This window comes from Micropterus dolomieu, linkage group LG01 (assembly GCF_021292245.1).
Source record: "Micropterus dolomieu isolate WLL.071019.BEF.003 ecotype Adirondacks linkage group LG01, ASM2129224v1, whole genome shotgun sequence".
Lineage (NCBI taxonomy): Eukaryota > Metazoa > Chordata > Actinopteri > Centrarchiformes > Centrarchidae > Micropterus > Micropterus dolomieu.
In genome coordinates, this window is record NC_060150.1 from 53,867,111 (window position 1) to 53,878,150 (window position 11,040).

The 11,040-nt window shown below is 38.1% G+C and overlaps 1 protein-coding gene across 1 annotated transcript; it reads left to right on the forward strand.

The window, feature by feature from the left end:
• The first annotated feature begins 766 nt into the window (after window positions 1-766).
• mrpl45 (mitochondrial ribosomal protein L45) lies at window positions 767-8,932 on the forward strand. The gene is made up of 8 exons (XM_046047646.1): window positions 767-916; window positions 1,557-1,752; window positions 2,542-2,659; window positions 2,879-2,977; window positions 4,444-4,492; window positions 4,588-4,737; window positions 5,083-5,256; window positions 8,483-8,932. The coding sequence occupies exons 1-8, from the start codon at window positions 854-856 to the stop codon at window positions 8,579-8,581; spliced, it is 948 nt and encodes a 315-aa protein (XP_045903602.1). The 5' UTR covers window positions 767-853; the 3' UTR covers window positions 8,582-8,932.
• Window positions 8,933-11,040: the final 2,108 nt, after the last annotated feature.

Here is an 11,040-nt window from a genome sequence, read left to right on the forward strand (position 1 = left end):
TACCGCTTCTTTTACACATATTAACATGTGTAAAAGAAAAAGAAAACAATGTGGCAGTTATTTACATGTTCATTACTCCAGATTTGTGACGTGCAAACATATTACAGTCGGAGAGGATTTGGTATTTATATAAATATATAAACGGTAAATATAAGATTGACAAAATGTAAAACAATGATAAGGAATATGTGCAATATGGCAGTTTGTGCAGTGACATTCAAAAAATTTACATCATATATTATAATATTGACATCACATCACATTGAATGTCATTATTTTGCTGTAATAATTACTGATGTATTCATTTGGAGTGATTTTATTGTTGATAATACATATTGTATTTATTGTGCGGATTTGATTTGTAGTATGACGCACCTGCATCAATGCTGTCAGGGACAGACCACAATGAAAATAAGTTGTGGACTTTATTGTTATTGTTATCCTTGATAATTTGTAGATATGTTTGCCCCGGAGTCCTTTCTTTCTTTGTGTCAAATAAAGTAAACTAAACGGAAAAAAAACTTAAACCAGTTGGAGTAAATCCTGTTATGAATAGTATGGTAATTAAAGGAGCTGAAGCTGGTCAGTTTTGTTATTGTAAGGAGATGAAATGTCAGAGCTGATACTACTGTAAAGACATAATGAACAAAATAAAAAATAAATCAAATTTATCACATGAAAATGTAAATTTTTAGAAGCAAAAATGTATGTGTACTCACTGGTGAAACACGTTTTTAGAAGACTATTCGTGTTGTTTGTTTATTAGTGTCATGAACACTGGCGGCTACTGTGGAGTTTATTTTGAAAGTGGAAGCGGAAGTTGTTTGTCCTCACGCTGTCAAACGGTGGCAAGATGGCGATGCCCATGAAGAGGACGCTGGTGGCTCTCCATAGAGCAACATGTAGCAGTTTGAAGGTACTGAGACATTTAATAACGCTTTAATGTATTGTATGCAGATATTCAATATGTTGAGGAAGCAGCTCAGTTTGTTTTCCTTGTTATGAACACGTTACACTGCACATAGCCCTTAAGAGGCTAGCTTAGCTAACGTTAGCTAACGTTAACTGTCAGGATATAACCTCCACAGATACATGGAAGCCTGTTTTAGACAGGGAAAATTAAATGTTAGGAATAACTAAAATCAACATATTCTTGATCAAGTCAAAAGTATGGCATAGGAGGTCCAAATTAAGAGATGTACAAAGGCAAACACATCATTTTAACTTGCAGTCATATTATAACTCCTGCTTAAGAGCTGTATGGTAGGTCTTCCTAATATTTTGTCCATCCCATTTACATACGTGAGGGGGGCAAAATATTAGAAACACCTTCCAGTGTAACATACAACACTACTATAAGCTCAGTAATGTCTGTCTGACAGTTTCACCAAAAATGGAAAAGGTATAAGCTCATATTGTGGAAGTAGAATTAATGTCAGACCTGTTTTATTAGATCGTGTACCTAATAAAGTGGCCAATGAGTGTAGATTGATAAACTAATTTTGAAAAAACACCTCTGATGATAAAACACTTATTTGTCGCCATCCTCCTCTTAGAATGCCGAGGCGTCTTTGGATGTGCGGCATCCCGTCCCACTTTTCCTGCCGGTCCGGACCAAGAAGCGGTACTTTATCCCTCCAGCAGTGGGGCTGAAGGGGAAGAGGGAAGAGAACACAGAGGCCAAGGCCCGAGCAGCAGGGATCGTCTTCAGACAGGAGTACTTTGAGAGGCCCATTAACATCTCCTGCACTGGTAAAAATGTTTACTGACAGGGGTGCATGAAATTGTTGCTGGTGTGGGACTACTTCGAGGGCAAAGTGTCAGAGATAGCGTAGGAAATAATTTTTTGGTTTTGTTTATTAACATTGTCATATATTTAAAAAAAATACTACATATCAGACTTTGGAGGATTAGAACGAAGTTTACCGTATCTTCCAGTGTCTTTTAACAGGTAACCTGTTAAGCTCTGTTTTGAACTACGGATGCACTGATCTGATACTGATATCAGATATTGGCCTGATAATGACTCAAATAGCTGGATCTGGTATCGGTGACAAAGGGGCCGATCTATTCAATTAAATTACACGCGTACTATGTGATCCATCAGCAGTGTGTCGGTAGACCCGGTTGTTTTTTGCTAAGAGAGCTAACATCGCATTTTGTTTTAAAAAGTCAGGAAGAAATGTTTAAGTTAAGCCGGATGTTGCCATATAGACATAAAATAATGACCCCAGTCTCTTCCTCACAGTAAGGAATACAGCCTTTTATTTTTTTACACAGTACTCAGAAAACTGTTTTGTTTTGGCGACTGGTACAGAAACGCAGGTGTCCAGTCATCGTCTGGATAAAGAAAGTGTTGTATTAGTACTCAACAACAGCACATTTGTCCTCAAATGTTTTATAAGAAATGCCAGTTCATAACCCAAAGCGTGTAGCTACTCCTCATCAATCAGACGGCAGTGAAACTATTTCTTTTGAAATATCTCTCCTGGTTGGAGGGTAGATACTGATTGATCAGTCCTGTCTGCTGTCCTTTTCCAGCGGGAATCTTTGACCCCTACATCCCCCCAGAGGGTGACGCTCGTCTTTCCAGTCTGTCTAAAGAAGGCCTGAAACAACGAACCGAACAGATACGACAGAGTGCTGCCTCACAGCTAGCGTAAGATTGTCCTCATGTGAATGTTTTTCTTGTCAAACATATCTGGATCTTGCAGGAAAGAGTTTGGTGTGGCTGTGTCATTGATAAAGAGGACGCTTGTTTCTTACCACCTTTTTTCAGCTGTTATAATGAATTAGATCCAAAACATTTTAAGATGATAAACGTTACAGGAAATGTGAGAAGGCTGAATGTATTTGTTTTTAATGTTGTTTCTAACAGGATTCGTAAAATCAAAGAGCACGACTCCGAGTTCAAGACTAAGGATTTTGCAGAGCGAGCTCAAGAAATCTTTATTGAGGCTCACAACTCCCTGGCACAGTAAGAAACTGAACTCATGTCTCTCACCTCGCTCAGCCAGCTGACACAATTTGGCTCAGCCTCTTAGTCAGCGAGGGATGCTGAATATTACAGTGAGACATTTGTTATAGAAGTGAGAAATGTGAGAGCAAGGTGGCAAAGCCCTCTGATAAAGAAACGATCCTTTGTTAACAAAATAAGCTAAAACAAGTTTGGTAGGTAGGTAAGTTTATTGTCACAATATAACGAGTGATAGAGTGAAATTGAGTTTTGTAACTCCCTTCTGCTACATAGCAGACAATAACACTGGAGCAGTGCTGAGGATGAATTAGAGTTTAAGAGTCTGATAGCTTGGGAGAAAAAGCTGCTCTGCAGTCTGGTGGTGTGGCAGCAGAAACACATGTATCTCTTCCCAGAAGGCAGCAGGGTGAACAGGTACTGTCCTTTAGTATCCTTTGGGCTCTGCGCGAGCACCTCACCTCACCGACATCACTGATGCTCGGGAAATGGGTACCAATGATCTTCTGAGCAGTTTTAATAACCTGCTGCAGAGCCCTCCGGTCCTGCACCGTGCACATCCCATGCCAGTGTGTGATGTTTCCAGTCAGGATGCTTTTCTTTTTTGTTCTACTTACTTTGATAATTAATTAGCTGATTCTCACAATACATTGCAAAGCTGATGTACATGGACAGTCGTGTTGCCCTTTTACTGATATCAAACTGTGTGATACGTTCTTTTCTCCATTTAGGACAGTTTCAATCTTAACAAATGAGCAGAACCACAGTTATTCATTGAAGTAAGAGTCCAGTCCAGCTGTTTTTAACAGCATCTTCCTATGACTTAAAGAAGACTCTTCTGATGCATATTTTCAAGTCCTTGGGAAGTATTGAGGATAAAGATTTCAATTCAAGTTTAATTTGCAAATATAATTTGCTAAGATAACTATTAAATGGAGTGTGAAAGTTTATTCTTGGCAATAGAATGAGTAGTTTGACAAAAAATCTTCTAACAATAAAGTAAACTTTGAAGAATTCACTTTAAATGGGCTTTTGCTCTGTCTGATTAAACCTAAGTTAAGTTGGCAAACTCCATCTGCTGATCAAGGTGTTGTTGAAAATCCTGAACCTTAATTATGTTTTGTCTATTACTAAATTGATTCTGTACATTTCATCAACTTTGTTTTTCTTTGTTAGAAACAAAATGGCACAGTCATAAAATATCTTGCTCACATTTCCTCAGTCTGGTTCACATGCAGTAACACGTATATTATAATATTTAATTTGAACAGTGTTTTGCTGCTCTCCCTGCCAAAGCAAAATGTCTCCAAATAAAAAGATTTTTGCTGAGCAACAATTATCTAAGTGAGACTTTATGTGGGGGGATTGACAGGAAGCAGAGCTTAATGTACAGTAATGCAGCATGTAATTTCATCAAACCTTACAAATGTTAAGATAAGTACGATTAACACCTGCTGTTTGTTTTGCAGGTTCAACAAAGAGAAACTTCACTCCTTGGTGACAGAGAGGTGTTATCCTGTAAGTGCTTCTTCTGAATGTTGCTGAAGTTGTTTACTAATTTAATTTCATCAAACCCTAATTTTACTGTTTTTCCTCCTCTGTGCTGCGTTCAGGAGATGACTAGGGGGAACCGTTACAAGACGATCCGCTGGAGATTTTTGGAGTCCCTGGAGCCGCCCAAAGTGGTCCACGCCCGCTGCCCCGACATGGTCAGCAAAGGCAACCTGTACGGCCAGGTGACGGTCCGCATGCACTCCAAACAGGTACGACTCCTATGTTAATAGAATGTAGTCATCTCAACTCATATTCAGTCATGATATAGTGATACAGTATTTGTGTGCAGAGCTTTGTGCGTTAGTTTACCTGTATTTTCCATTTTTTAATTAGTACAGCTAGTGTGTTTCAGTATTTCTTTACCATGTGCTGCCAAAGCTTAAGTTTTGAGCATAAGTACTGTAATGTATCTACGCTGCACACAGTTAATTGCAGGGGTGAAACAAAGCAAATTCAAGAGCAGATTTTGTGTTTGCACCCGGGCTTAAAGCCAAGATTACAATCAGGATTGAGATGACTCGATGAATCCTCTTTCACGTCTGCTTGTCCCGCAGACTCTGGCCATCTACGACCGCTTCGGGAGGCTGATGCTGGGCAGCGAGGAGCAGCCGAAGGATGTCTTAGAGTACCTGGTTATAGAACGACACCTCGTCAATCCCTACGGCCGATGGAGGTTACATGGAAAAATAGTGCCGTCCTGGGCTCCTGCCAAAGACCCCATTATTAAGGTGACCCTCTACTCTGCAACAGCTGAAAATATCTTTCATATATCTTTTAGTAAGAATAAGGCAGAGGTCCAAGACACACTTCCCTTAAAAAGCAGATTAAAAAACCTTTTATAAACTTGCCAGTTCATACATTATATTATATTATTACAAAATTATAAAAGCAAAACTTTTGTTTTTGCCCCCATTCATCATGAGCAGAACTCAAAGATCTAAGACTTTCTCTATGTACACAAAAGGCCTGTTTCTCTCAAATATTGTTCACAAATCTGTCAAAATCTGTGATAGTGAGCACTTCTCCTTTGCTGAGATAATCCATCCACCTGACAGGTGTGGCATATCAAGATGCTGATCAGACAGCATGGCTATTGCACAGGTGATCCTTAGGCTGGCCACAATAAAAGGCCAACAGCAACCAATGGACTGTGATCAGTATTTTATATACTTTTATGGATGTATTCAGAACAGCTACTGAGTCAACATATCCATCTCTATGACAACTGAGCAAACTCCATCTGCTCAAAGTTGGAAGCTCCAAGAAAAAATGCTTGTTTTGGGATCTGTTTTGGAAATCTCTCTGCTAAAGAGCTGAAATTCAACTGACACATTTGATGCAACGTGAACTGGCCAGTTACTAAAGGCTGCTGTTTAGTTATTTTTTGACAAGAACGTTTTAATAGACCTAAATCACATTAGGAGAGAAGTCGGAGGAGCATGCAGAGCTGTTGACAAATAGCTTTTATTTGATTTGCCCAGTTCGGGAGACATTTATCTCTGATATTTCTGCCTTCATCCTAATAAAATAAATTTGTGGTGCTATCATTATTGAACCGATTACATTTAAAAGCCGACAGCAACATGAAACAAGAAACAATGTCCCAGTTACTCTGGATAATCCACCCAACACACTGTCAACAGTTTTCATATGGACTCTTTGTATGATAGAAAGTAATACCAGTGAACGTTGAGACAGAAATCTCAGACCCAGATATTTCAAAACCTAGACAAATAAAGGCAAAACTATCTGCATATCTAAATGCCACTAGAGGTAAATGAGAAAATATATTTTTTGTAATTTAGGTGGCTCCTTAAGCATAAAGAGCTAATGTTCCTCAGTCTACAGGTTTGAGCATTTGAATAATATCAGTGTGTTCCCGATCGCTAAGCTCTAGACTGAGCGAGAGGACTCCTGTCGACCTGATTATGTTGTTCACAGTGTGAAAGCAGGAATAAACCACATTTCTTCTCTGCAACAGTTTTATTACCTAGCATATCTCCATTACATATACATATTTTGGACATGCAGCAGGAGGAATAGGATGTTGTGGTTAAGTCTTATGCACATGAATTACCATTTAAAATTTATATGATTTCATGACCTGTTGCCTATAATTTATTCTCATATGGTACAAGTTTCCTCAAGAATAAACATGTGAGCATCAGCAAAGGATACACAAAGCCTTGTTAAAATCTGATTACCTGAGAGGTCATGTTGAGTGTCTGCGCCACTTTTCACAATGTAGGACTGGAATAGAACCAGACTTGCATTATACGCATCACTGCAAAACATGGAATATAATCACCTTAAATCTGTGAGTCAGCCCCTGCTGTGTCTCAGATATAGCAGACAGATGGAGCGGTAATGTTGCCTGGAAGGTGTTTCTTACCCTGCTCTGATAGATCGTAAAAAAAAGCTTCACCATCAGTGTGCTGCAAAAATGTTAAAGGATAATTTTGGTGCTTTTTAAACCTGGGCCCTACCTGGGTTGAATTGATTAGTAGGTATAAAATGTTATGAAATCTGTGAAGTAGTTTGCTTCAGCTGGCAGCCGCAAACTGACTGCAGCGTATTCCTTCAGGGCAATTGGGGCCCATCAAACTTACGTCCACAAAAACTGCTTCTTTTTGCCACGACAGGTCATACTGTTATTAGATTACATTACATAAACTATATTGTCACCAAGGAGAAACTTTTCTTTGGCCCAAAGTGCACTTGCAGCTTCACAGACAAAACATACATGCACAAACAAAAACCACACATCCGCCCAGATGGTAGGTTCTGAAGCACCGGCAAAGCAAATTCAGCCGAAAATACAAGAGATAAAAAGGATAACAGTCGACCAAACATGTATAAAAATCCAAGGTTACAATAAGTAAGGCAATATGTAAATGCACCTTTCCATAATTAATATTATACCAGGTGTCTGACATTATCATGGAAAGGATCCCTACGAGTGACTCCCTTTGTTTTTAACAGGAAACTGAAGTCTCGCTCAAGGACAATTGAAAGGCAAACATAAGCACTTTTGTGGATGTAATTTTGACGGGCACAATTCCCCCAAAGTCTGCCGTCTGAAGCCATCTACTGAACAAATTCCAAAACTTTTTGTACCTACCAGTCATTTTAACACCAAAATATGTGAAAATAGGGTCCAGGTTCAAAAATACCCAAAGAATCCTTTAAAGTGATGACACAGGAGATCCCTTCTTTATTCTCGTAGTTCGTTAATGTGACAATAAGGAGCTTATTAATGTGATCACAAAGCAGAACGTTTCATCCCTCAATAAGAAAACAGGAGGAATTAGATTTATGTAATTTATCGCAACAGAATGAGTCTTAAACGGTGTGCCTCCAAAAATATTTAAACGTATGTTTTATTGTATATTGGTTGTCTTTACCAAAAGTGATTCATTTCATGATTTCTTTCTAGACATTCCTTTTTTTAAAACACCTTGAAGCTCTTACATGATATATATCTTAAACTCAGTTTTAGCAAACCTCTGAGGTTTGACTATTTCTTTGTGGGTATTTTAGACTCTGCCACCTGTCAATCACAATCTGTCAGGTCAGCTGACAAATGAAAGCAGGACACCAGCTGTAGTCCATGAAATCAAAGAGAAACAAAATCCAGATTTGACACAATTGCAGCTCTAGGGTTTAGGGGACAGTAAGTGGTGAACCTCCAAGTATTTACTTGTAAAATAACTAAGGTAAATAGCAAATACCTCCTAATTCTAAGAAATTCTGGGAAACCATTTATTGTGATATAATACAATACTTTTTGGATATCACAAACTTGTTTTCTCATCTTGGTCCTGAAGGTTAATTCCCCTTGGAACACAAGTATGGATTAGATGACACTTATATATTTGTTTATTTAAATATATTTTATTAACATTTGACTCTGCTAACAAGTGATACTCATCTGCTCTTCTTACATTTTTTCAGACTGTGATGATTCCTGGTCCAGAGCTGAAGCCAGGACAAGAGTTTGAGGCCCTCAACTATGAAGTTCCCAAACCAGAGGCAGTTCAGTGGAACAAATAGGCCACCAGGTGGCACTGCTCTTTTCATCAAACCACAGTAGGATATTATCTGCAGGCATGGGCCAAATGCTGTTTAAAATTTGGCCATGGTTGGTTAGTTTGTCCACTTTGGCAGGAAACCAGGCTTCCTTTGGAGGCTCTTATCTGTTTGAAAAACTCTGTTGGCTGTTGAAATGATGGGAACAGCAGGTGAGATTTAGGATGAACAAACCACTGTGTCCTGCAGCCAATAAAGCTGCTTCTTTCTTTGCGATGAATTGCCACAGAATAGTCACAACATTTTCAAGTTTTCTTTTTTTAAAATAAAATTAACATGTACATTTATAAAATAAAATGTTCAGATCTCCAGAAATGATATGGTTTATTTCTCTGATGATTGTGCTGCATGTTGACCTCAGGAAATACAAAAATAAAGTGCCCCATCTGCTTCTCTTCACACCAGTAGATTCTCTTTATCAGAATAATCTTTTATAGATGATGTTGCATACAAAATGGAAAACCGAGCATAGGCTGTTTCTTTATGCAAGTTACAACAATATTAGATTTTTTTTTACGGAACAACAATTTACAGCATACTCATTCAAAAACACACTTACATGCAACAATGCTCACAGAACTAGGTCACTCCATTGACAAAAAACTTTGCGCAGTGTGTAACAATGAGATCACTGAATGAAAAACCTAGTCACTGTAGCAGAAGTGCTGAAAAACACCTGATTTCACAGACAAATTGCTGGCATAGACACAATACTCAATTACATCAATACAGAAAACTGTTAATATTAAGTTTTATTTTTCATAAAACTTTTTCCAACATAATACTGGGTTTTAAAAAGTTGCAGTTGTCTGTATCTGAAACAATGATTCTGAACTTTTCTGAAAGTAGGACTCATTAATGTCAGACATGAAAGGTAGGGCCACTCTTATAAAAATATCTAATAGTCACAAGACATCTTTGATTAATCCATAAATTGATTTAATTGAAATAAAATCTGTAATTTCTCCAGTATTATCGGTCGTCTGCATATTAATGGAGTCATGCATAAGAATCTCTTATCTAGTTCCTTTCAAAGACTTCAAGGAATATTTATGAATATTAAAGTGTCGCCGAAGATTTGACTTTTTAAAATGATTATCATTATCTGCATAAAGTACCCTGACAAAAATGTTTGTAGTTATTCAACAGATAGGGGCAGCCCTATTCTTCATTGAAACTGAGGCCTTACCTCCATAACTCACATTATTTACAGCATTTAGATGGAGAAAATTTGGAAGCAGGTCAGGTTAGCTGCAACATAAACTGCAAAAAATTACAAAGAACATCAAATTGTATAGGACATACAATTTGATGTTCTTTGCAATTGCCAAACATTTTTTAAAAACTTATTTTTCACAGTGTGTTTTTAATATTAAATCACATTGTCCCATCTCAATGAAACTGGTGTACAGTGAGCTGCATCCACATAAAAGGCATTGACATGACTTTCTAAATGCACAGATATAAAATGTTTAGGCTGCTTTTCACTGCAGTTTATTTAAATTTATGTGTTTTTTTTTATTACTGAATCAAAAGTAAGGGAGTAATATCAATTATTGGCCTTTAGTCATGAAATCAGTCTTAAGCAAACAGGTTTGCATAGTTGTATTAATCATTAATACCTGGTAGAAATGTAAATTGTCATCAACTGTAGTTCTGGTGGCGCTACTTTACATGTAACACTTTCCTGTTCTTTGAAAATATAATGTCCACTATTAGGCTGAATTTATCTGGTGTATGCTGGTTAGGCTTCCATCTTTAATTAAGTTCCATATTTTAGGCCCTGTGCTATTTGTGATTATGAGCACGGTAGACTTGTTAAGTTCAGCTTTTGTAACATATGTACCCCAGCCATGGGTCCAGCATATTGTACGTACATGGCAAATATGTGAATTGTCACCTAAAAACATACAAAGACACACAAAAACATTTTAATTTAAAATGGGGGGGGGTAGAAGCAGGAAGAAAAGGGACTTCATCTAAATGCCTTAGATGCCCTTCCATCAGCCAAGAAATCAGTTTGTAGTTTACTGCTGAATTGATTAGGGACATACTGAGTGTGCAATATGTGCTCCAGTTAAAAGAAAACATTTTCAATCAGGTTTGCACAACTTATTGTGTCCAGCTCATCAAGTCTCAACTACAGGCTTAGTCAGATAGTGGCATAGCCTAAATGGATAGTCCAACCTGAAATAACACAGCCCTAAGTTTTGGCTTTGAGTAGCCCAGGTAATTGTCCAGCAGAAAAGGGTTCTCAGCTCTGCACGCTGCAGAAGCTGTTAGTGAGCTGACCCTGTTCTCTGACCTCCCCGTGGAGCTGGAGAAGTTCAGCGTTCCCCTTCCACAGGGTGCCACCAAAATGGTTTTATTGTTAGTTTAAAGAGTTCACATTGCCCTTGCTTTAGCACGAGGGGTCAAAAGTG